At 41.4% G+C, this 27410-nt stretch overlaps 1 protein-coding gene across 3 annotated transcripts in view; it reads left to right on the top strand.

Annotated features, from left to right (window-relative positions):
- The window catches only part of grk4 (G protein-coupled receptor kinase 4), a 58663-nt gene extending 32622 nt beyond the window's left edge, over positions 1 to 26041 (top strand). The window contains exons 6-16 of one of the 3 annotated variants that reach the window (XM_074628846.1): positions 3415 to 3507; positions 4799 to 4862; positions 5180 to 5320; positions 11907 to 12097; positions 14038 to 14075; positions 14497 to 14586; positions 14770 to 14978; positions 17952 to 18089; positions 19238 to 19375; positions 20038 to 20169; positions 21273 to 26041. In XM_074628846.1, the coding sequence (XP_074484947.1) occupies positions 3415 to 3507; positions 4799 to 4862; positions 5180 to 5320; positions 11907 to 12097; positions 14038 to 14075; positions 14497 to 14586; positions 14770 to 14978; positions 17952 to 18089; positions 19238 to 19375; positions 20038 to 20169; positions 21273 to 21329 (1291 nt within the window). In that variant the 3' untranslated portion in view covers positions 21330 to 26041. Of the gene's footprint in view, positions 1 to 3414; positions 3508 to 4798; positions 4863 to 5179; positions 5321 to 11906; positions 12098 to 14037; positions 14076 to 14496; positions 14587 to 14769; positions 14979 to 17951; positions 18090 to 19237; positions 19376 to 20037; positions 20216 to 21272 lie in introns of all 3 variants that reach the window. The other 2 variants (XM_074628847.1, XM_074628848.1) reach the window with 2 other exon arrangements.
- The last annotated feature ends 1369 nt before the right edge of the window (positions 26042 to 27410 follow it).

Below are 27410 nucleotides of genomic sequence, written 5' to 3'. Positions count from 1 at the left end.
CACAGCATGAGGGGCAGAGTTAGAAAGACCCACAGAGCGTAATGAAAGGAGAGCAAAAAAAAAAAGGAGACTGTGGGAAAAGGGAAGAGAAATGGAAAGAAAGCGTTAAGGAGAGCAGGGCAAAACAGCAGAGTGTACTAACACCGAACAACACAGGCACATGTTTGTGGTACTGAAAGCCTCGCAGCAGCAGCAGTTCAAATGTTTTTGAATGGGATTCCTGTTCAACTTCGGTCATCACTCCTTCCACTATCATTATTATTTGTACTCCGTTGTGGAATTTTTATTTTCTTATTCCGATATGTAATTCTGACCCGGGTTTTTTTTTCTCCGAGGGAAAGCCTGTAGGAAAGCATGGTGCTGCATGTGGAAATGTGACTTTTGGCAGAGCCGCACACCCACTAGCAGAAGCGTATTAGCTCACTCATGGATTTTCATCTGCTGCAGTGGAACATACGGTTATGTCATACCGAGAGTGAAGCGTGCCCCTTCCGTACATGTTTATGTCGGTGTTTTGTGCATCGCCGGATTTGACAAATGTCCGTGTGCTGATCCATCTCCCCTTTTTTCTTTTCCTCACTCGCTCCCTTCGAGTAACAAAAGCCATATTGTTGCTGTGTTTACTTCTACTCCCAGCGGTGTCTGTCTGAGGCTGGACTCCAAGCCAGGCACTGCTAGGCTCCTGCCTCTCTGGAGCCCCTTTCTTCAAGTGTCCCAAGACCGGGTTTGTCTTATAAAACTGAGTGAAGCCAGTTGACGTAATGAAGGTGAACATTGATGAGAGTCAGGCCGTGGTTTGAGATTTGAGACAGATTTAAGATAGAACTTGATACGCTGTCCTGAAGAGTGCATTGAAACCATGTTATCGTATCCGTTGATGTTACAGGGCAGACCAGCACTTTGCAGGAGATTGTAATGAGTTTTAATTGAGCTTTGATGTACATGCTTTTAGTACAAACCCTTGTGAGCTCAAGAACAGCAGATAAGGGACGGATAAAATCCTATACATCTACTCTGGATAGATGGAATCTCGTGTACAAAGCAACCGGGTCCCATGATGACGTAATTCAGTTTTCATTTACACAGCAAAGGGTGCTCCCCTTGTGGAAACTCTCTACTCTCGAGCCTTTCGCCAAGAACAGCCACCCCAGCGCTGTTGGTAACCACAGGCAGCTTTCCTCATCCTCCTCGGTGATGAAGTCATTTAAAAATATGGTCAAGGAAAATCTCGCCCGCCAAATATGAGCATCTCCTCGACATTTGGGTGGTAGAGGACGGATGTGTGCTGTAACTTTGGTTTTCAGTCATGTGTTGAAGGCTGGCTGGCAGAAGAGATTTTGTAGCACACTGGTCAGCAGGAGAGAAAGGGCTGCTGGTGTAACCGTGATTGTCGGCTATGGTTCAGGAGTTCAGCTCACCTGAAACGCTCCGCACCGAAGCTTTCTTCAAACTAGTGATGTTATTGATTTCAGGTGTGCAATCTTCGTCACTTGAAGCAATATAATCAAGGCATAGGTGTACTATAATAAATGTTTGGGAATCTGAAGGGATTGTTGATTAATACCAATGATTTAACAATAGTTTGGCCAGATATCAAGGTTCTTTAGTTCACTTTTGAAGGCAGAAAAGACACGTTTTATATTGTGATATTTACTGGAAATGACACACAATATAACAAACAGCAAGTAGGAAACTTTCAGGCAATCTCGCTCCAGCCTGCTCATTCACATTTTTGTAGTGAAATGAGGAGGTTGGTATAGATGACTGATGAGGAACAGCTTCACAAATCAGCTGTTCCTCATCCATTGTGGTACTTTCAACGTGAGCAACAGGAACATCTCCAAACCACGTCTCTCAGCACAGCGCTGCGTCGCTCGCAGCCAGTTAGGAAAGTTCAATTAGGACATTGTGTAATACATACACACAGCCTCCCAATACACTAAACCTCTGTGTTTTAACATAAGTATATATATATATGCTAAAGTTCATATTAGACGCCGCGGGGTAGCCTACTATAGGTCTGTCAACAAGCCTGTATGGCTCATCTCTGGTTTACTGTTGGATCTTTGCGGCGTGTGTGAGTTTGGTTTCCATAGTAATTCTCGCAATATACTATCACTCACTGGGCATATTAGTTGAGATATGAAAAGTAATTATTTTTTGGTAAAGGAAGCCTCTGTTGTACACGTTACATTCCCTCTAGATTTGTTTTTGTGCACGCCGAACCTTAAAGTTCAAACTGCTCCAATGCATCTGCACACAATCGTTTAAATAACAGAAACGACATGTAATATCAAACATCCAATGACCTTTTGCCTTGATTAAAATACAGCAGAAGCATCACAGTTCTGTTGAATAGATTCAGTCGTACCTTGAGATCCGAGATGAAAACCTGCTGACTCATATCTGTGTCAACGGAAGAGAAAGGGGCAAACAAACCCTAAAGATTGGGACTCACCACCGCAGTGTAATAGTAATCTTAAATGTGTTATCTGTCGCAGATAGAACACCGACGGCAAGGACGGTAGATTTGTAAGGCGCTATAGTCACCACAACATCTTTTTGCTAACCCTTGAAGTGAAGTTCACTTCTTCATGTCTGTTTTGGTGCAACGGTGTCAAAGAGGACGTGGTGTTTTAAGTCAAACAACATCTGCAGTCAAAGCAGTGAAAAGGGACGCTAATATGAGAGGCTGGCGGGGTCATGTCAAAGAGTCATGTTCTTACAACGCTCAGTGGTGTGACGGTTGACGTATGGTCAGGAGACGATGAGGCTGTGACCTCTCGTGACCCCTTCTTTCCTCAAAGAACTTTATTGTTGTCGTCGTGGGTGCCTGTTACCTCAACCCTCCGACTTATGGCAGGACTTTTTACAAAACTTTGGGGGTGATTATGTCTGAGAATAATGCACCCACATCCACGTGTGAGGTGAAGTGAGATTAGATGTTCCGCTCAGTGAAAATCAGTTTGCCCAAAATCCCCCGTTTCCTGGTTGAGTGGAATGTCTCTGTTCAAAGGCATTTTTCAGTTTTCACGGTGTAGCCAGTGTTTCCACTGAGAGCCGCTTTGAACCGTAAAACAGCCGGCGATGCCTGAACACACGCACACACGCACACGCACACGCACGCGCGCGCGCACACACACACACACACACACACACATGCACACATGTGATTCAGGGGGTAGTCAGATAAAGAGGATGTGTGTGTGTGTGTGTGTGTTTGTAGTCATTGTAAAGGTTAGAAAGCGTCCTCTGGGGAACGCAGGCCAGATGTCTGTTCCTCTTTCTGGAAGATTTAGCAAGAAATTTGACATGTGCTTGTTTTTTTCCAGGTGACATGTGCATCGTTAAATCTTTATTACCTTGTTATTAAATAATCACCAACCCTCTTTCTCCCTCCCTCCCTCCCTACAGAATAGTTCGTGATTATCTGAGTGGAGCTCCATTTTCCTCCTACCAGGAGTCCATGTACTTCTCTCGCTTCCTGCAGTGGAAATGGTTGGAGAGGTGGGTAGTCACTGCAGATTACAGGCTCGGCGAAGCAGACATGCAAACCATTCCTTTTTTCCTACATAAAAATGACACCTGTGATCTTATACGCATTCGATATTCCTCCGTTGAGGGTTGCAGCATTCATGCCACTTCTTTGTTTGCTAAGGGCAGCAAATAGTCTCCTTTAAACTTCCAGCACATATTCAAATTTTTTTTGGAGGGATCATAATCTCTAGAGCAAAAAAACTACAAATAATAAAATCATTTATTCAGGAATATTTAAAAAAAATGATGATGATAGTTAGGGCTGTTAAAGTTAACGCTATAATAACGTGTAAACAAATTTGTAAAGGGAAACACATTAACGCAACTTGCGATTTTTAGGTTTGCTGGGCTCATTTTTAAAGCTAGAGTGAAGATACTGGTATCATATGTAACTAGAAAACCTAATGAATCCATTGGTACCAACCAATGTCTTACTAGCTTGTCAGGAAGGAGGCTAAATAACGCTCCAAACTTACGCTAAGTTTTGGCAAGGAAAAACTAGCATAACCATTTTCAAAGGGGTCCCTTGACCTCTGACCTCCAGATATGTGAATGAAAGTGGGTTCTATGGGTACCCACGAGTCTCCCCTTTACAGACATGCCCACTTTATGATAATCACATGTAGTTTGGGGCAAGTCATAGTCAAGTCAGCACACTGACACACTGACAGCTGTTGTTGCCTGTTGGGCTGCAGTTTGCCATGTTATGATTTGAGCATATTTTTTATGCTAAATGCAGTACCTGTGAGGGTTTCTGGACAATATTTGTTATTTTGTGTTGCAAATTGAATTCCAATAATAAATATACACATACATTTGCATAAAGCAAGCATATTTGTCCACTCCCATGTTGATAAGAGTATTAAATACTTGACAAATCTCCCTGTAAGGTACATTTTGAACAGATAAAATATGTGCGATTAATCACGATTAACTATGGACAATCATGCGATTAAATATTTCAATCGATTGACAGGCCTAATGATAACCTTATGTTAATGAACGGCAGAGAGAGAGAGGCTAGTCGCAGTAAAGCTGTTTCCACTAAAACACAAAGGTGGTGCTGCCAATCAATGTTTCGGTGAGAGGAGTAAATAATTGATGATGCTTTGCATAATGGCTGGGTGGAAACGGCAGTCATCCGGGTAGATTAATAACATTAAGAGCGTTACTTTGTCTGTGACATCACATGGTCTGATCAGTTGTTTTTTTGTCTCTCTCTTTATCATTTCTCTCCATTCTCTTCTTTCCATCCCTGCAGGCAACCAGTAACCAAAAATACCTTCAGACATTACAGAGTACTGGGAAAGGGTGGATTTGGCGAGGTGAGTGTCACTGTAATCAACAAGTGAAGCTGAAATAACTTGGTTTACTGTGGTTTTTAAAGTTTTTGTGATGCCTACTGAGCCAACTTTATGTTCACACACACAGCCAGTTTGGGAATGAGATGTTAATGATTTAAGTTGCTACGAGTGACCTTTAACAGTTAGTTATTGCAGCGCTGTTTATGTCTCCACTCCATTGATGTTGGGTGGGGAAATCCGTGGTGTGACATATTAACTTCCATTAGTTATACTTTTAAAGTGTGTGTTTTTTATGTGCATGTGTGTGTGATGGTGTTTCCCCGCTGCTTGTTTTCCAGGTTTGTGCCTGCCAAGTACGTGCCACCGGTAAGATGTACGCCTGTAAAAAGCTGGAAAAGAAACGAGTGAAGAAAAGAAAAGGTGAAGCAATGGCACTAAACGAAAAACGCATTTTAGAAAAAGTTAACAGTAGTTTTGTAGTAAGTACTACCTTTTTCTTATTCAACCTTTCAACAGAATTGTACCTTGTTTTGTCTGTCTGTTTGTGAGCGTGCATGTGTGTGTGTGCTGTATGTGAGAGCGTTGTTTGTTATGGCTCCAGGATCCTGCAAATTAAATTGAATGGCGTGTTTGCAAAGGCTGTCGATCAGCTGTTAAAGACAGTCGCTGTGACTCGAGTTCTGTTTGTTTAATGACGTCCACGCCAGGTGGACTAGCTTGCGGGCCGCAGTGGAAAGAAACATGATGGGATAAAAGCACAAAAGGGGGAAAAAAAAGTCACATGATATTATTGACCAGTTGCAGGCGACTGCATACTGCAGGGCAGTTAGCAAGGATGCGCAAAAAGGTCGACAAGTTCAGCTAACCAGCATGCAAATTCCAAATGCAAATTCATTTTGGTAACAAACCTGTTATTTTTGCCTATGCAAACATGCCAACTTTGATTTCATTTGGAGCATACTGTCAGTTTTTAATCATCTGTGAATGTATTCTAAAATTTGATTGAAATCTGTTTTGCTGCCACATGAAGTTTTTATATGTTCTCAATGCAGTGGTGTTTAAAGAGGACCTAATTATGTTTATTTTCAGGTGCATACTTGTATTTTGGGTTTCTACTAGAACATGTTTACATGCTTTAATGTTCAAAACAAGCTTTACTTTTCTCATACCTGCTGTGCTGCTGCATCTCTTTTCACCCTCTGTCTGAAACGCTCTGTTCGAGCTCCCGCCCCGCCCTCCTGAAAACCCCAGTCTGCTCTGATTGGTCAGCTGGACCACTCTGTTATGATTGGTCAACCAAACCAAACTCTTTGGACTCTGCTCCAGCTCCGCTCTAACTAGCTTTGTTTGAGGCATGCTAACCAGACTAACCGTTATGCAAATGTGTTACTTGGTGACATCACCACGTTACGGAAGAAAAGGTGGGACTTCAGGCAAGGTGTTTCAGGCAGTTCAGGAGCAGTGTTTCTTTAGGGGAGAGTTACTCACTTTGGCGTGGACTTTGTAACTTTGCAGACCCTTTACATGCACAAAAAACTATATAACACACTAACGGAAAGGGAAAAAGCACAAAAGCATAATAGGTCCCCTTTAAGACTCAGATATACAGATTGATAGTTGCATATATTTGTGTACTTGTTGACGGGTGAGTGTCATAGATTATGAGGAAAAATAACTCATGCCCCATCACCTACTTTGGTCACACACACATTTGATTTGAACTTTGTGCTAGAGCCTGAATAAAATGATGGACGTCACTCTGCGAACACTGAAAACTGAACCAAGAACACGATAAGGCTAACGAATTCATCAATCCTATTTGCAGTGACCCTCAGAACTGAGTCACAGTTCATCTAGATTCCTTTCAAGTGTCCAAAAGTCCTTACAACTTGAGTTAATTTGAGGCCAAATCAATTGTTGGACATGAAACACATCTGTGATCAACTGAAAAGTTCAGTAACCTGAGTGAGGAATGTAAGAAACTGAGATTTCAAAGAGCACCAAATCTGTAGAACCATATGAAAACAATTTTCAAAGAACTTCATCAAAGCATTGCCGGTCCCATCACTGGGAAACAATATTAAAACTGCTCTTCCTGGTCGTCCAACCAAATTAAACAACTGGTACAAAGGCCCTTAGTAGCATTGGTAAAATATTGTGTCGTGCTTTGGCTACAAAATGTAGAAAAAGTTAAGGAGGCTTCAATACCTCCTAAAGTCCTAAACACACTGTCTCATTCCATGAGCTTGTTGAATTTTGTGGAATTTCGCACCACAATTTAAGTTTCATAGTTGAACAACAGCATAGAAGAAAGTATTACAGTGTCCGGCTTGGAGCATGTGTGCCAGCCAAAAAAAAAAAAATCATTACTGTCACTGTACCACCATACCTCAAGCTCTTAATGGTGGCGTAGCTCTTGGCTGATTTTCCTATGGAGGATTTTTATAAATTGAGCCATAGTCATGAGTAAGCGGTGGTTTTTGGCTGGCGCTGTGATGCCAAGCCTGGGAGTCACCTAGCTTTTCATTTCTTCCATGCTGTACCAAAGTACTGACGGGCAGAAATGTACAGTTGACAGGTCATTTTCATGTAAGTTGATACATTATAGCAGTGGTTCCCAACCTGGGGCCAACCTGGGGCCCCCTCATCTGCACTGATGATGTCAAAATTAAATTTGCACATGTAAAACTAAAATCATAATAACACACTTACTGGATAATTTATAAAAAAGTGTCTATAAAACAATTTAAAAATATTTTTTTTTGCTACTTAGTAGGCCACATTCTGATTAAACCTGGTATTTCTGCACCGTTGCAGATAAAGATCAGGCCACACTAATATTATTAATATTATACTATTTGTACAATTAGAGTCTAGTGGCGGCTGCGTAGGATTGTTTCCGAGTCCTGTGATCCAAACTTGTCCAATAATCCAGAGTGTTGTAAAGTCCAAAAGGCTAAATTTATTGAAAAAAACATGGATGTAATCATTTCCAAAATTCACAACATTTTTGTCGTTTTTATCTAACGACATATCCTGCTTCAGTTCATATTTGTTGGCGTTTAGCCTTTCAAAAACGACATTTTCACTGAGGTCAAAAAACTGTTTGCTCTCCCGCCTGCCGCACACAAATAATATATTAGATTTATATAGCGCTTTTTAGTGATCCAAAGGGAGGAATGCACTGACGAGTTATATTCATTAAAGAAAGTTGATTTATTCATAAAAGATTAACTAATTTAATACACTGAATCACTTAATTCCAATTGGAGAGGATTTTGTTTGAGGATGTGTAATTAGTTTTTTAGGGTGATGACGTCAGAAAATATGAGGAGGGGGGTTATAAATTGAAGATAAAAGAGATGTGACAAGAACAACACAATACATTATTTTCATTTAATTTCTATGATAGCAGTGCTTGAAATACACCTGAAATAAGGTAGATTGACTTTATTAGCTGATATTTTCTTAAATAAAATACAAGTAGGGAGAGATTTGTCAGTAAAATATGAACCATCTTCACTCCTTTACCTCTCACTGTGTGCATGTGCTGCAGTAGACGTGTTCCTGGTGTATCTGTCTTTGTTTGTTTTTTTATTCTGCTACCAACACTCCTTGTATATGAAAATGGAAATGCCTGAATGTAATTCTGCTTGCCTCTGCATCTTAACATCAGGAATCAAGCGCAGCTGGAAAACTAGTATGCTTCTCTTTCCATTTCGTCCAACTGTACGCACATAAAACTTCTCAGGTGCTCCAGCAGGAGAAGAACACGTAGCTTTGGCTCAGTGTTGTGTTTTGTCTAAAAAAAAAAAAAAAATTGTTCCAAAGACGAGAAAATTACAGCAAATCTTTGTTTAACGGTCTTGAAACATAGCGAGGAGCGTCTAGTGGGATAAGCATGTTAATTTCTGGTCTGTGTGCAAAGTGTACATACTGTAGAACACGGTGTTCTACTATTTAATTGTACGGAACGGAGAGATATTGATCTGTAGTACAGTAAGCTGCACTGTAACGCAGCAGAGCCTCAAAGCCTCCATGTTCTCCATTTGATGCTAATGGCTGTGGTTGAGTTGTACTACGTTTTGGATTAGTCGGTTTCTGATGCAGCGTGAGCTATGTTGCACGTCCTTGTTTTGAGTGAGTCATGGTAGGAGCATGTGTATGGGCATGCCTGCGTACACACACACACATCACACACACACAGAGGCTGTAGTTGGCTTGTTACAGAACATCAGACCTGCAGCTCTTGTCACCTGGGATTGGCACATGATTCTGTGTGTGTGTGTTCGTTCGCTGTGCTGCAGGCAGAACTGATGACTCTTCATGTGCCTCTCTACCTACGAGAGCAGCTCTGTTGCCTAGCAACACTGACCAAACAGCAGTAGCAAGGAGGAAGAGTCAAGTGCTCTCTCAAACCCCTCATTTCTCTCTCTCTCTCTCTATCTCTCTATCTCTCTATCTCTCTATCTCTCTATCTCTCTATCTCTCTCTCTCTCTCTCTCTCTCTCTCATATTGTGTGATGCACTGATCAAAAAAGGTAAAGAAGAATACATCTTTACCTTTTTTGATCGGTGCATCACACGATTAGTCAATACACACACAGCTAGCGTACTGTATGTTTTAACCAGTAACCCATCCACATATTCAGTGTGTGGGTGTGTATGTGAGACAAAGGGCAGGGGGACCCTGTCCTAAAGTCTCAAGGTGAGACTGAGGTAGAGTTACCTCGCTCTGATGCTGATTTGGCTGGCTATCATTAGAAATCTTTTGATACTGGTGCCAATATGATAAAACTGTTCTTCTTCTTTGTTTAATGTTCACTTAAAGAGGACCTATTATGCTTATTTTCAGGTTCATACTCGTATTTTGGGTTTCTACTAGAACATGTTTACATGCTTTAATGTTAAAAAAACGGTTAACTTTTCTCATACCGGCTGTGCTGCAGCACCTCTTTACACCCTCAGTCTGAAACGCTCGGTTTGAACTCCTACAGACCTTTTACATGCACAAAAAGCTATATAACACAGTATAGGAAAGGGGAAAAAACTAGGGCTGTCGCAAATACTGGCATTATGTGAAACTAGAAAAACCTGAAGAATCCATTGTTACCGACCATGTCATACTAGCTTGTCGCGAAGGAGGTTAAATAACGCTCCAAACTTTTGTTAAATTTTGTTGAGGAAAAACTGGCATGTCCATTTTCAAAGGGGTCCCTTGACCTCTGACCTCTAGATATGTGAATGAAAATGGGTTCTATGGGTACCCACGAGTCTCCCCTTTACAGACATACCCACTTTATGATAATCACATGCAGTTTGGGGCAAGTCATAGTCAAGTCAGCACACTGACACACTGACAACTTGCCTGTTGGGCTGCAGTTTGCCATGTTATGATTTGAGTATATTTTTATGCTAAAGTACCTGTGAGGGTTTCTGGACAATATCTGTCATTATTTTGTGTTAATTGATTTCCAATAATAAATATATACATACATTTGCATAAAGCAAACATTTTTGTCCACTCCCATGTTGATAAGAGCGGGCGTCTGTGGCTCAGAGGGTAGAGCAGGTTGTCCACCAATCGGAAGGTCGGTGGTTCGATCCCCGGCTGCTCCGGGTCACATGTCGATGTGTCCTTGAGCAAGACACTTAACCCCAAATTGCTCCCGGAGGCATAGCCATCGGTGTGTGAATGAGTATTTAGATTAAATCCTGATGGGCAAAGTTGGCACCTTAGCAGCCTCTGCCATCAGTGTATGAATGTGTGTGTGAATGGGTGAATACTGACATGTAGTGTAAAGCGCTTTGAGTGGTAGGAAGACTAGAAAAGCGCTATATAAGTCCAAGTCCATTAAATACTTGACAAATCTCCCTTTTATGGTACATTTTGAACAGATAAAAAAATGTGCAATGAATTTGCGATTTATCGCGATTAACTATTTTAATTGATTGACAGCCCTAGAAAAAACACAAAGGCATAATAGGTCCCCTTTAATACAAATTTTCCTAAAATGTAAAATGTTTACACGTTAATTATTCGATCATAGAATTACACAAATAGTGATTTGAATAAAATTGAAATGAAAAATCAAAGAGCAGATGAAGAGCAACTTTCACCTGAGAGGTTAACACTCCAGAGGGAGGCGAAGTAGATGTTATGAGGTTATGATTTACCTCTTTTGAGAGTAAAGTCTTTTGCAGTTAGCCGTGTTTTTCCTCAGTTCTGTGATTTTATTTCATTAGCATAGATGTCGGGCATTGGAAATTTTGATTGCACAATTGAAAAACATGAGCTTTTTTCAATATTGTGAGGTTTTTGGATTTCCTTTTTATAGTGTTTACCAAGCCAAGCGTGAGAGCCATTGTGTTTGCGGTGCCAGAGTTCAATAGATTTGCTAAGGCCACATGATTTTTGGAAGTGTGCACAGGACAGTTTACTTTGGCATGTAGTTTATTATTTGTGTGTTTGTTTAGGTACAGCATGTATTATATATATATATATATATATATATGTGTGTGTGTGTGTGTGTGTGTGTGTGTGTGTGTGTTGTTCATTTGGCCCATGAGAATTTTTCCCATCCCCTCTTGTGGTCCGTCTCTGACTACGTAGTCCAGATGGGATTCCTCCCGATGGCAGCAACATCCTGCTTGTACACAACAGCACATGCACACACACTGTACCCTGTGTGTCACTGACCCACAGGGGAGGCTGGTGGGAATGAAGGGAGAGAAGAGAGATAGATGGTGGGATTAGAAGGAAAGGACACGAGGCAATGCAGGAAGAAGTGGAGGAGAAGCTTCTGGTTTTCCATATCTGTGATATATCTCTCTTTGTTTCTCTTTGTATACATTCCTAAAGTTCCGTCTGGGATAATGGATGATTATTAAATAAACCAAATGAAACAATCATGTTCCTCTAGCCACCCTGTCTCTTACCACTGCTCTTCCTCTTCCTCTTCCTCCTCCCCCCTTTCTCTCTTCATGCCCTCTTCTACGCCGACTCCTTACCTGGTCCCTCACTTCCTTCGTTACTTCCTCCCCAAAATGTTTCTCCCTCTCCAGGTTAGTCTAGCATATGCCTATGAGACCAAGGATGCGCTGTGCCTGGTGTTGACCATAATGAACGGAGGTGACTTAAAGTTCCACATCTACAACATGGGCAACTCGGGCTTCGACGAGCAGAGGGCCATCTTCTACGCTGCTGAGATCTGCTGTGGCCTTGAGGACCTGCACCGTGAGAGGATAGTCTACAGGTTAGGTCACATGGGGGTCACAAACTGTTTTGGGGGCAGGTGTAGACGGGGAATAAAGTCAAAAAGATACAATGAAAGAGATATTTTTTTCATGATAGTACTTCTGTTTTAAAGATTAGAAGATACAGCCCGTATTTACTACTGTCATTTTAAGTCAGCAGTAAGCATACTGTAGAGGCTGTAGGAAAATGTTCAGGGATATTTTGAGGATCTCAGCCTCTGAGGACCACTGTTGTGAGGTTTACAGCCCCAGAACAACATTATGTAAGCTTGTTGTTGTACAAGAGAATTTGCCTCCAACTGACTAAATGTCTTTAAAGGGACACTCCACTGATTTTACACAGGAAGTTCAGTTTACTTGTCACAAAAAGCACTACTCGACCAGTAAAAAACGGTTGTAGGATGTCTTTTGTGGCTCTGAAAGGAACCAAAAAAGTTTGGGAAAATAACCCGGATGATGTCATAGTGAGGTCATTGGGGTTATCTCGACTGAGGCTTGACACTAGAGATTTTTTTTGCGTTACAAATTGGGGGTGTTGAGTTTGAAAAAGGTGCATTTCTACCAGGCAGTGAGGGTCTAATGAAAGCGCTATCCCGTTGCATCTCGAGAAATGTAGGATCTGAGGTTTTGACGTTTGACCATCAGGATATCTCAGCCTTCTGCTGCTTCGATTTTGACCATAAGGTCTTAATGAAAACATTTTTATGTAGATAAATATTTAAAAAAAACAAAAACATCTAGAGAGCATTTAGAAAGGGGCCGAATAAAAGTATGGCTTTTCCTGAAAAAAAAAAATATGATAAAAATTTTGGCCCAAATGAATGTTTTCTTTATCTCCGTGGAACATATCTGACGTTTGCTTCCCACTTCTAACGAAGCTTGTGAGCCAATAGTGTAACGACGTTGGTGTCACGCGGTATCTCTGAGTTGTCAGTTAATGTGGAAAAAACAGATAAATAGCTGAGATTGACGGTAAGTGAGTGGCAACGACTTGTTATGACGTGAATGCAGTGGAACGGGGGAGGGAGAATGCAACATCTAGTGGCTGAATGTTATCAACGTTATCAATAGCACCTTTAAATCGGCCTCTCACAAGTGCCCAAACTTTATGGAAGTGCAGTAGTAAATCGGTGGAGTACCCCTTTAATCCAAAGACACTTGACAAACCTTAAAACTAACTGTATGTCTATTTGTCCCAGCTCTGGTGTTATGAAGAGATATATTTCATAAGCAGTTGTGTAAGATTGGCACGAGTACAAATGGAAAGTCCTGGATGATGAAGTGTCACTGGATTAATGGGATACTGATTTCACTGAGGTGTCATGCACCTGTCACACTCGACGGAGCCTCAGAGTAATGCCAACATAAACACTGATGTTCTTAGTGGACACATGCGCCCACATACACATGGCCCACGTAGTCCTATAAACACACACTGTTCCAGTTTTCAAATGTTTATAGCTATTATAATAAATATACTTTTTGTATTGCACCTTTGAAAAAGTTAGATAAGGCAATGATTTAGCTTTAAAGAGGTTTAAAATAAAGTTAAATAACGATGTGGCAAATTAATTAAAAAGGCCTTAACATATGAATGAGTTTTGAGATGAGATTTATAAGAAGACTGACTCTAAGAGCCTAAAATCCATCTGTTGCAACACTGTTGAAAACAGGAATATGGCTCAGTACAATATAACGCATGATAACAAATAAAGCAAATAAAGATATGTAGATGCAGATAAGCCATCTATTAATCCACATGAAAGATTGTGGAAGCAATAAAAGACAATGAAATGTCAACAACATGACAAGTTAATAAAGGATACAAATATTTATCCAGGATTTTATTGTTATATCCTCAAATGTAAGTTCTATTTTTATACAAGCACCGTAACGAAAACGACTCCCTAACGTGTTCTCTCTCTTTTTTTTCCCGAAGGGATTTGAAACCTGAAAACATCCTTCTGGATGATCGTGGTATGTTCCAGTTTGTTTTGTTCTTGTTTTGATGTAACCTCGCACAGGCAGTTTGTAACTAGTCCACTTTATAATATGCAAGCAGAATGTCATCTCTTGAAGTTCTTCACATCACGCTCTCTCCTCTTCCTCTGAGTCATACTCCCATATCATCTATTCTCTGTAACACGGTCTTATCTTGAAATAGAGGAATCTCCTTCGTGCCTCTCTTACACTCGTACTTTTCGAATTCTCTTTCTTTCACACTTCTATCATAAAAGATTTTAGTGTGACATCAGTATTTTGTCAGGGTGCTATGGCTTTAACCTTTACACTGATTATTATCAGAAATAAAATGTATCCCTCTGTAGCGTAGGTTTTATTAAAGTATTTACATTCAGCATGATGTCAGTTAGGTTATTAATCTGTGGTTCTTTTTCAGGACACATCCGAATTTCCGACCTGGGCCTTGCTGTTCAAATCCCTGAAGGAGAGACGATACGAGGGAGAGTGGGCACTGTTGGATACATGGGTAAGAATTTGTCTCCTTCTTCAGTCAAGCCTTTCATCCTTCTTTACTAAGACCACTGCAACCATTTCTGTACAAATCCCAGCTCCTTATGAACTTTATAAACCGTCACTTGATTCAGATCATCACTTGAACTGACCTCTCTTTTCTCACCCCTCACCCCCTGCCTCCTCTCCACTCCCTCAGCTCCCGAGGTGATCCAGAACGAGAGCTACACCGTCAGCCCGGACTGGTGGGGGCTGGGCTGCCTGATCTTTGAGATGATACAGGGCCAGTCGCCCTTCCGCAAGCGCAAGGAGCGCGTCAAGCGGGAGGAGGTGGACAGACGAGTGCGCGAGGACCAGGAGGAGTACTCTGATAAGTTCGTGGAGGAGGCGAAGGACATCTGCAGACAGGTGAGAGGGAGGAGATGGAGGTGGCACGTGGCTGTGGGATAAGATAAAGGGTGGAAGAGGAGGAAAGAGGAAAAAGGGAGGAGAGCACATAAAGTGCTCCAGGGAGGACATAGTTTTGTAGGCCAACCAGGTAGTTAGCATCGCCCCGGGTTCCCTCGCACGTTTTGTTCAGCAAGATAATCTTCACAAATGAACACCACTTTTAAGAGTTTATGAGTTTTGAAGCATAAATGCAATCGTCAGAAGTAAAAAACGCTAACATTAGGCTATAAACGAACTACACCACAGTCGCATGAGTATACACAACGAGGTGGTAAAAGCGGACGAGTCGGCGTGATGACGTTTAGTAATCTTGTTTAGCCACTTGTCAGCAACAAGTGCATTTTTTAAGACATATAAAGGCTTCAAGATTCACAAGTGGAGTATTTATTAATGTATTTATGTCATGACATTAAAATCTCTTAAGCTTGTGTTAACCACAGACCTTAATCCAGGCATCTAACTACTTCAAAACATCCATTGACTTCCAGACGAGGGCACCGGATGCTAACTCATTTCTGTGTTTTAGGGCTCATTCCTGTAGCACTCTATTAACAAATGTCTTTGAGACTAGTGGCAAATGAGGACATGGGTGGATGTGGCCGAGGGGAGAGGGGAACTTGGTGATGGATTTCAGTTTATGCTACTGCAATAACTGTCTTTATTAATATAATAAGTAGCCGTGGCCTCAATAGGTGACGACCTTTTTATGTTCTGCCACTCACTCAGTAGACACAGTGACACATGAAAAGCAGAAGTTGCACAGTGAGATATTAGAAAAAACGCCGTTTGACTGACAATATTTCATTGCAAAGAACATGATATCTTTTCCTGTTTGGGAAAAAAACAAAACTATAGAATGTTGATATTTGGTTAATTTAGTAGCTTCTGGTTTGTTTACATTTTTTTTTTACATTTTCTGAAAAAAGGACATTTCTTTCACTTGCTGTAAGATGCTTTACAAGAGATGTTTGTCAATCTAAATTTCAAGATTAAATAATAATATTTTATATCATGATGATTTTGGCCAAGATCCACCCATTCTTTTCTTTTTTTTCGTATATCCTCTTGTCTTGTTCAGGGTTGTGGGGAGTTAGTCCCAACATACTATGCATTTTTTTGTATCGTTCTGTGTTTGTGTCAGAACAGTTTACGCTGAAAAATTAAATAATCCCTCCACTATGAAAGTTTTGTTTCAAAATGCACCTTATTTCTGAACAAATTTAGTTTAAACCCGTGATTTGTTTTTTCAGATATGCCTACTTTATGATATTCACATGTAGTTTGCAGTTTACAGCCACAAACTAGAGACCTAGAGCATTCAGAGGATGGATGGCTTTCCTAGGTAGAGTGACAATAAGGGGGTTTTTGAGCAGTTTCCACAACAGAAGTGCTCGCCATCCTATCGCCGCAAAATGCAATTCTTGTAGAAATCTCCAAATGTCAAAGGTTTTTGGTACCAAATCCAAGCATGACTTTTTCTATGGTGTTCCTCAAGGTCTTGGTGTCTCAATGTGGTATTTTGGAGCGATTTTTGAATTCTTGAGTGGTTAAAAAAAAAAAAAAAGGTTAAATTTAGCACCACATCTGTGTAACAAATGGTATCAACCCTAAAATGCTGAAAAAAAACTTATGAGACATAATAGAGCATGGGAATGAGCATCATTTACTTCCATCATAATGTTCTGAGCCATTACACACTTTCACAATTTATTGCAATTAATTAATAAATTATGTTTATTTCTGATTTGTGACTAGAACAACTTGACACACAGTGCTGAGCTGCATTTCAAATTAATCTTCAGGTTCCCAGCTTTCAGATGATGTACACCACTGCTGACGTGCTATCTCCCCCTAAAGAACCCCTGTTCCCCCCCCCCTAAAAAGACATAAATTATTTAGGTTTCAAAGGGTTAAGGAGATCTGTTGTTTATTATAACCTAGCTTGAAATCTTCCCATCTGTCTTTCACCTCCTGTCTTCCACAATCTCACCACTCTTTGCTCCAAGAGGGAGCCACTGAGCTGCTTTGCCTCCGAGTAGGAGGGGACGGTTCTGTTGATTTGTGTGACGCGGTGGAACAATCTGACCCGAGGTTCAGCAGAATCATAGACTCCCCAGGGAGAGGAGGAGGGAGAAGAAAGGTTTCAGCAAGGAATGGGAGAAAGATAATAAGGAAGGGGAGGGGCGGGGACGGTCCCTGCCATGCCAGAGAGATGGCTATTACCACGGCTCAATATAGACAAGTGATCCAAGTTGTCAAGAGCAGAAAGTGAGAGTGAGAGAGTCTGCTTTGAACCCTGCTGTGAACTGAGTAAGAGTTACGCAAAAACAAGAGAAAGAATGGGGAACTAGAGGGAGTGAGAGTGGTGAAAAATTGAGTAGCCAGTGGTCTTGTTGATTGTAAAAGCCACCAGCTTTTGGGTGACAACAGGGCCAGAGAGTGTCCACTAGTAGCCAAACCACTAAACAGCACTCATCCACTTCAGAAGCCTGCTGTACTGTAGGTGGTGCGGTGGTAATATTATCCAGAAGCTCTCATAGAGACGGCAACAGCTCTCTCTAATTCTATCCATGATGGTGCTGCATTAACCCCTGAGTGCATGGATTTGTATTGGTCTTTATTAGATTATGTTGGGTCAGATACATAAAGGCGAGAGGATTACATGCAAACTACAACCATGTGTGTGATTTCTATACATTGCACTAGAGGGATTAGTCAAACTGTCAGGAGTTATCCAGCATCACAGGAACCCCCTCCCTTTCGTCATGATTTATGATTAAAAACTGGGTTTAGTTTATGTTTTTTTATGAGATATTTGAAATACATTAAGCTATTATTTATCTTCCAGTGCCATTTTGGTTAACAAGCTCATCTTTAGAGAGAGCTGCAATGTTTAAACCTCTCCTGCTTCTTCCTCCTGCTGCGTGTCAGCTCCTGGCTAAGGACCCCAAGGAGCGACTGGGTTGTCAGGGTCGAGGGGCCATAGAGGTCAAGCAGCACCCCATCTTCAGAAACATCAACTTCAAAAGGCTTGAAGCCAACATGCTGGACCCTCCCTTCAGCCCCGACGTAAGAACACACACTCACACACACACACACACACACACACAGTCACAGCGAGCACAGTGCATACAGGCTCCGCTCACACAGCTTGTAGCCCGAAACGTCGGCGAGCGGCAAATCGGCATACAGGAAATACCATTGTCACAAGTAAACAAACACTTCCAGTATAAGCAAGTTATCATGGGGGTGGTGAGAAGCAGGCGTGGGATTTCAGTGTCATCGTTTGAGATCCCAAACTGGCTGACAAAATTGAAAACATGCTTTTTCTATAGCGATATTAAAAACAGAGTTTCCCTGTTTTAATAGTAATCATCACTAATAACCTCCAGTGGAGCTTGTGAACAGTAGATGTGTGGTCACACTACGGAGTGTAACACAGACACTACCTTCCTTAAATGAATATGACTCAACGGTAGTAATAGAGATAGGAGTAGAAGGGACATTTTCCATTCAAATCAACATAGCAGGATGGTCAGAGAGGTGGACATTTTTAGGTGTACCGTTGCCATAGCAACCGTTGTAGCGGACTGACTTCCGTATAAACTAAACTGACTTGTGGCAAGTCGCAGATTCACAGCGAAGGGAAAGCACATTGCTATCGCCAGATGAGAGACAACTGTGTTCGGTACATTTTCAGCTAGCTGTCTCCGGGAGAACGTCCGTTCTCTTCCCGGCGAGCTGCGACCAAACACTTTACGGCCCCACAGATGTGTGTCCCTGTTGTCACCATAACAACAATTGCCATTTTCTTTTGTGCTTGTCAAATTACCACAGCAAACAGTTGAATGATCCTTCTGCTTCTATTTTATTTCTGTGCTCAACCAAATGCACTGTACGCTTCTTGTGATTTTTGGCCAACGATAACAAAGCTGTTCAAAGAGAGAATCGTTACATTTCCAGTCGCAAATAGCCCCAGTGAGGTTAAATCAATAGTTGAAAGTAGATAGTGCTATCTGCGTTTCTATTTTGGGTTATTTGGGTCAGTAGGGCCTCGCTGAGCAAAACAGAGCAGCAGAGAGTCCTCAGGCGTGTGAACACTTCCATGTTTTTAAAATAACCATCTGACTTGGAAGTATTGCAGGATTAGTATTCCCCCCTCCTGATTTCATCCCAAATACATACACTTTTCACACTTCTCTCTCTCTCTCTCTCAGCCTCGGGCCGTGTACTGTAAAGATGTCCTGGACATTGAGCAGTTCTCCACTGTCAAAGGCGTGAACCTTGACCCCACAGACGACGACTTCTACCACAAGTTTGTCACAGGCAGTGTCTCCATCCCGTGGCAGAACGAGGTACTGCAGGCTAACGCCACCGAGATGATGTCATTGTTCAGGCCCACAGCAGACACAAACGTACAACGCAGTACAGCACTGGGGACATAGGAATACTTGTATTAAAGAAGGAAACCGTCCTTTAAAGGACCAGTGTGTAACATTTAGGAGATCTATTTGCAGAAATGGAATATAATATTCAGAAACTATGTTTTCATTAGTGTTTAATCACCTGAATCTAAGAATCGTTGTGTTTCCATTAGCTCAGAATGAGCCCTTCATATCTAGACTGGGAGCGGGTCCTCTTAATAGAGTCCACCATATTTCCATGTTTCGATTCTGATTGGTCAATCACTGCGTTCTACGATCTGTTATTTCTTTGTAGCAGACCATTGCTATGTATAACAGACCGTTGCTGTGGGCGCAGTTCTGATGTCAGTATCTGGAGGACCGTTTTTGTGTCAAATTATAGATTTTTTTTTAAGTAAGTAGCCGTGTAATAAGCGGGATAATGTACAGCAAGCCAGTTTAGGGGTTTATTTCACAACAATGACTGGCTCGCTGTACATTATCCCTTACATAGCACCCACCCTTAAGCTGATGCACAGGTTTTTTGTAGAACCAAACTCCTAAGGATCTGAAAGTTCTCCGTATAGATAACTCAACCTCTCGTCCTTTCGTAGATGATTGAGATGGAGTGCTTCAAAGAAATCAACGTCTACGAGACTGACGGGACGCTGTGCTCAGATCTGGACGTGAACCGGCCTAATCCTCCACCAAAGAGAGGCTTCTTCTATCGCCTGTTCAGAAGAGAGGCAAGTGCTAGTGCTCCGGCAACTGTCCGAGGGGGTGGGGGCTAAGGTACTTCTTCTCTTCCTTCTTTCCTTTCTCCCCCCCCCAGGCCGTGTCCAAACTCGACATGTGAATACGTCCCCCCCCCCCCCCCGAACCTCTGTGAAAGTTGAATCAGTTTGTTGTTACCAGTGAAGTCATTCCTAGTTTAAGTTAGTTAGAATAAGGCCTCTCTTTTTCCTTTTCCTTCCCTTTGCATATTCTTTTCTGCATTTTGTTGCCACTTTGTCTCAGAAGGTTTTACATGAGGAGTTCTTTGTTGAGAGAAGCTGGTTTGTGATTGTTGGATGACTTGATATCAAGCTTTGCTTTTAAGATACGGTGACACACATCAGAAGATGTTTGTCAGTGGTAACACATATTCTAACGTCTTTTATTGGTTGCAGGGACTACTCGGCAAACAGGTTATTTCCACTTAACTTTCACCTGTCCTTTATTACCGAGACCTTTCATTTTGTTCTGTACTTGTTTGACCTTCCTTTGAAATCGAGGGTGTAGCGACCACTGGGGGACTCACTTTCCAAAATCCGACTTTTATAGTTTCAGTTTGATTTTCTTCTTAAAATCTCTCTGAACAGTGATCTCTTACCGGGAAAATGTCAATATGCTCATCTCATCTGGGTCACCTTCAGTTATCACCATGTGCTCACAGCAATGAGCTTTCAAGGCTGCATGTTTGCCCACTCACACGTTGATAAGAGTAGTAAATACTTGAAAAATCTCCCTAAAAAATGTGCAATTAATTTGCGATTAATCACGATTAACTATGGACAATCGTGCAATTAATCGCGATTTAATATTTTAATCGATTGACAGCCCTACTATAATACCATTATTATATGAAGCACAAAATCATCACTTAGTTAGTTAGTTAGTTATTTGCTACCAAATGTACATCCTTGCTTCAGTTGCACGTCTTGTGTTATCTTCTACACCGGCTCGTTCCGCTACAGAAGCACCTCTTGTGATGTGGTGAAGACAGTCGAGGTCGACCTCATCCTGCACATGTGAGACGTCGTAGTGATGAAAGTTAGTGACATATATCCTCACTTCTTGCTCTCCCCAGGTCTGTTTTAAGAGCGGTTACAGTGACGACGAGATCGAAGAGCCCTCGCGACTTTAAACCACTCCCTCCACCTTCCTCCCCCCCCTCCACCCCACCCTCGCCCTTCGCCGCTGAACTTCACCACAAACTCCAACCGAGCGCAAATCTTAGGAACTCAGTGAATGTTGACCTGTATTTATGAGCTGTATTAAAAGTGTATTATAATTAAAGAAAAAAAAAGTATGAGTTTAAAGATTTTGTACATTTGTACTTGAATTTATGTCTAGATGTATATTTTCACTAAAGGTTGTATTGTACAAAAAGCCATAAAAGTACCACTTGAATGCATACATTACATTTTTATTTCCTTTTTTAGTTTCTTTTGGAATGGATAATGTGTATTGGGGAGTTTTTTTTTTTTTTTAAGAAGCACAGTACCTGTAGTTTATTTTATTTTCTCAATGTAGCATAAGGCCTTTTTATTTTTGTATGTGCTGTATGTTTGTCATTGATTTGGCCGACGTGACGTGTTGCATCAGATCCACCCGGTTCCCAAGCTAACCCTCAGCCTTTGCCGTGCTGCTCAAGCATTCCCATGTGTTTCGCAGACCTCCACCTTTTGATTTACATTGGATTAGAAGTGATAATCCACATCTTTCCCTCAGCCCAGTCAGGCAGGTTGCACTGGACTGGATGGCATGTGTAGTAAACGGCCTTCTAGGTGCCTGTACCAACTCAATGCTAGATTTATTTCTGATTTAGTAAGCGTATGTAACAATTAGTATATTTTAAGGAATTATTACGGAGGCTTTTTCTTTCAGTAATACAAAGCCTGATAATTCTCATTCCTGGACCTCTCCAAAAATCTCTCGAGCTGCAAAAAGGCTCAGATGATTAATTTCAGACTGCATTTCCTTCGGGAGCACAGCTGTTAAGTAAACGTCTGTTACATAATTCACTCAGGCAAAACAAGTTTTGGTTATTTATCTTTGTTCCTCCTCCTGCGTCTTTTGTCGTACTACCTGGCTTTTCTTTGTTTTGTTTTTCCCTGACATGTCCGGTTATTAAAAACCTGCTTCACGTGCTGAGCAGAAATCCTTTCCCCTTGAGATATTCTAGTAATTTGCCACCCATATTTTTAGTGTACCAGAAAGCCCTAGGACAGGTTGAGTCGGAACATAGAGACAGATGATGATGATGGCGCTGTATAAGAGATCTGACCCGCAGCTGTCGAGGGCTTCATCTCGATAACAAATTGCTGTTGCATTAAACTAACTTCCATTGATTCAGCTGTCAGCAGCTATTAGCCTCTGTGCTGAGTCAAGACGCAGCCTGCTTTGGCCTCTGTGCCTGTTGATCATAGATAGCACCATGCCTGATGGCCACATATCCTACTAGTAGACCTCCAGTTAGACCGCCGTGGCTTTAGCTGTGTTTGCACTAGATGAATTTAACATTTCTTAATTGTAATAGCGCCCACCTTTAAAGGATTACTTTTGAAATTTTCAACCTGGACCCTATTCTCCCATGTTTTTGTGTCTAAGTGACTAATGGGGACAACACTTTTTGAAATTGGTCCAGTTTTGTGGGAGAACGCTGCAGCCGCCGACCGCTAAACGGGCTGTAATGTAATCATTTGGGGCAACCTGGCACAGTCAGTTTACGTCCACTAGAGGGCTGTTTTTTGCCACTGACAGTCTCAGATTGCTATTATAAGTGTCTGGAAACATTATGGAAAGGACCCTACAGAGAAATTAAACCTTTCGCTTGATTTGGTCTGTTCGTTATTGTGTGTCTCGCTCGGAGAAGCCTCGTTCTGAAACCTTGCGTCGCCTCCACATTGACGAAATTATCTAAATATTCAGCCATGACAGTGAAAATATTTTGGATAACACTAAGCTACGCTTTCTGTACTCCAACAAAACAAACAAATTCTGATAACACCGGTGTCCCGTGGCACTCCTCTCTCCACTCTCACTCGCCGCGATAAGTCACATGACACAATAACAGAAAAGAAAATTGTTTAATTTCTCTGTAGGGTCCTTTCCATAATGTTGTCAGACACTTATAATAGCAATCTGAGTCTGTCAGTGGCAAAAACCAGCCCTTTAGTGGACGTAAACAGATGGTGCCATGTTGCCCCAATTGATTACATTACAGCCCGTTTAGCGGCTGCAGCGTTCTCCCTCAATACTGGACCAATTTCAAAAAGTCTACGTTAATCACTTAGACACAAACATGGGAAAGTAGGTTCCAGGTTGAAAGTTATCCTTTAACTATTCCATTGAAAACCTGTATGTTGTCCTGTCATAGGAGTGACTTGGATCCGTTGCTTGTATGTGTGTAGACGGTTAGGAACGGGGGAATGATGTTTATTATCGTCCTGCCTGCAGGAACACTCGTCCTCTTGCGCAACCACAGTCGTTGCGCACTTTTGTTTCATCATAGACCCAAGTGTTTCCTTCCAAGTTAACCGATCCTGAACAAACACATTTTCTGTCCATTTCCCAGCATGTTCGAATTCTTTGTTCTCAGTGGCATTAGAAGCCATTTTGCTTTTGAATTTTGCTTTTGAGGCAGTTGCTGTTTACTCCCCACCACCTGTTTTTAATGCTGTGAATACCGAATCTGGACATGTTCGCTTTGTGTGTGTGTGTGTTACATTGTATGCAAATGCAGCTTCTGTTCAATCTAATGCATTGAAATACAACAATACAATAGTTAGAAATCATGTAGGGACCTGACTGTCACTCAAATTGAATTTCAAACCATTCAAGACCGCTTACTTTTAAAATGGTACGCATATAATTCCCCGTTAACTAATTTGGCAGCCGTTTAGACTGTTGTCAGGCTAATAAATAGGCGTTATCAGTCGCTATAAGCCCCATAGATGCGGGTCAATAGTGGGCCTACTACACCCACTAGTGGGTTTTATCATCTATTCACATGGTAGATCACCGAGAGAAGGTATAAAAGAAGATGACTAGCGACCGTAGTAATTATGACAGGAGCTAAAGAGGAAGTGAGGAGCAGTAGTTTAGACAATCTGAAACTCCATATAGGGTGGAGGTTAGGGGCGATGGATGAGACACAAAATACAGGGTTTTCACCCAGGAGACTGGGGTTCACATTCCGTGTGAAACCAACGACGTGTAGTTGTCTTTGTGTTCACAAGAGTTTTACTTTCACTTTTGAAACTTGGTTAATTAAAACCAAAAAGTGTTTTTTGTTGCCTAAACCTAGAGAAGTTGTAGTTGTGTTGCATAAACCTAAAGTAGTTGTAGTTGTGTTGTCTAAACCTAAAGAAGCCTTTTTGTTTGTTCAAAACCCAACGTTTCATTCAGTTTTACAACATGTTAGAACGTGTTGCTTTTAAGTTTCACTTTCAGTTTTACAACGTAGTAGGCGCAGTAGGCCCCTAATGACCCACATCTATGGTGCTTATAGCTACCGATAACGCCTATTTAATGGCCTGATAACAGTCCAATCGGGTGCATTTAGAGGGTTGGCTTGTTCTAAAAAATGTTGTCCCCTATTGCACATTCCATTATCAGAAATCAGGAATCGAATGTGTGCATCTGTTGCTGGCTTGTCGTCACTTTAGTTTCTGAGTGTCTTTGTTATTTTTTTGTTTTTTTGTTTTTTTGTTTTTGTTGCTCTCAGGCACATTTTGAAGCTGATTTCTCTCGCCTATGTAGATTTTAGCCTTTTAGCTCTTTAGCCTCAAAAAACCTTGTAAATGATGTATTTCTAACATGTAACTAAGCTCTAACACACATTCACTCACTCTCACAGGGAAGCTAAACTGTGTTTGCCACCCATGCCTCTGTCATTGTTTGAACTTGTACCATCCATATAGCGGTAAAGAAATTCAGTTTCATTGCACTATGGTGTGTTTTGACAATGACTATAGGAAGTGTCTTGAACCTTTTTTTGCCAATGATACCAAAAGCAACATTAAGTAAATCAAACTTGTCTTGTTATCGGAAGAATTTACTGAAGAAAGACTGACGGCCTTTTTTTTGTATGTGCCAGTTCTACCAAGTTAAGTTCTCGCATCCCGCCTTTTTTATTTTTCAACCTCTTTATCATTCCGTCCATCCTGAGAGAAATTCCTTCACATAGAGGAACTTTAAACAGCTCAACAGTTTTGAATGTCCGCACTAAGTGCATTGTAATGCCTGTTTTAAAAAAAAAAAAAAATACATATGTTTTATTACTCAAGCATGTATCGGTTTGTAATACTTCAGGTTCCTTGTATATGTAAATGATGACCTTCTAGTGCCAACATATCTCACTGGTGTCTGAGGACAACTTTATAAATGGAAAGGTGACCAGCTGAGTTGGCCCCGTTTGAATGCAAGACGTGCATTCCTTCTCTCCTGCCTTCCTCCAAGGCGGTGATGGCGAGCGCCCCCCACCCCCTCCTCCTAAAAAAAAGAAAGAAAACGGTTTAGAAGTGAGAGATCCTCCATTCCTCGATGTCACTTGAGTCTAGTTTTGGGATAACCACCGATAAATGCCTGGAGGTTCTCCAGAGTTCCACACTCTTCTGTCCAGATATGTCAGACAAAGGATATTTTCAAGGAAGGGTGGGGGAGGACAAATGCATTATGGGTATTCAAACGGGGCCTGGGACTTCTTGATTTTCCTTCTTTTTTTGTATCTGTACAGTCATGTCGTTCAACCACTGCAGTCATTGTTAATTCTTGTACAAGTTGTATCACTGGTTGTTGTACCATATCTGACATTTGTAATTATGAAATAATACACTGCCATTTGTATAAAAATACTTGTGTCTTGACTTATTTGTGTCATATATATTCATTTGTTTTAATAAGTGGGCATAGATGGGAGAAGAATAGTATCATGCTGCTATGACCTACAGTATGTAATGTCCAAGCCACAATATACTGTAACATATACCTGCGCTGGTGGCATTAGAGGGTATTTGCTGCAGATAAGAAATTATGAAAGCTTCTCCTACTACCCATTACATAAAGGACTTAATTACAGAATAAACTGAGTCAGGGGTGGGTATAATGAGCTTCAGTATAATTGTCCACGAGGAGGTGAGAGCCAGATAAGTTAGATTTCCATGGACGTGTGTGCATTATGTTTTGGGGTTTTACGTCCATCTGGTCCATTTTTCTGGAACATCTTGAGGGATTTCTTAAGATTTTGGCACAAACATCCAGCTGGTCTCAAGGATGAACTGATTAGATTTCGGTGATCAAAGGTCAAGGTCACTGTGACCTCATGTCCGTCCCATTCTGGTGATATCTCAGGAACGCCTAGAGCAAATCTGTTCAAATTGTGGCACAAACATCCTCTTGGACTCAAGGATGAACTGATTAGATTTTGGTGATCAAAGGTCACTGTGACCTCATGTCCGTCCCATTCTTGTGAAAGCAATATCTCAGGAACACCTGGAGGGAATTGGGTTACATCTGGCACAAAGGTCAAGGTCACTGTGACCTCACAAAACACATTTTTGACCACAATAATTCATATGCTAATTATTGACATGGATGTAAACTGCAAATTTTCTGGTTAGCAGAGGCATACAACCATGAGTTCTCCTTGGTTTGAATCACGGGAAGAGCGTAAAAGGATGAGAGAAGATGTTTGCATTCATCACTGAATACGAACAGGACTTTTTAATTGTACCACAGATAACTACTTTTATTGCCTTGCCTCAGGCAGACAGGCCTAGATGAGAGATCAGGGTTCGAGTGAGGGTGATCTGCTCTGTTTACCTTCTTCCAGACGTCTGAACTCGAATCACGTGACTTTGACTCGAGTCAGACACAAGTCACAAATTTGATGACTTTAGGCTCACGAAACTTGAACCAAGCTGTCAAACTAGGTAATATAGTTCTAAAATGAAGCAAAATTCAGTGGGATCAGGGATCAAATTATTTTCGTTACTGTTCAAGTAGTCTGTGAGTAACGGAAGGTTGTTTGTCAATACTTAGACATTATTTTCCAGCTGCAAGGGGACATGAAAAAGGACGCCGCGTACCTGTGGGTCACCTTACACCTGTTTTTGATTTTCTTTTCTCGGAAATATTATCGGTGTAACAAAATGATATATTTTCCATCCAAAGCCATCCGTCTGCCCCCTGTGTTAGGCCTGATGGCAGCTGTCATTAAGTC

The sequence above is a fragment of the Sebastes fasciatus genome, chromosome 3, assembly GCF_043250625.1.
Source record: "Sebastes fasciatus isolate fSebFas1 chromosome 3, fSebFas1.pri, whole genome shotgun sequence".
Taxonomy (NCBI): domain Eukaryota; kingdom Metazoa; phylum Chordata; class Actinopteri; order Perciformes; family Sebastidae; genus Sebastes; species Sebastes fasciatus.
Note: the sequence above shows the minus strand (reverse complement) of the source record. Positions and strands in the feature narration are given on the sequence as shown.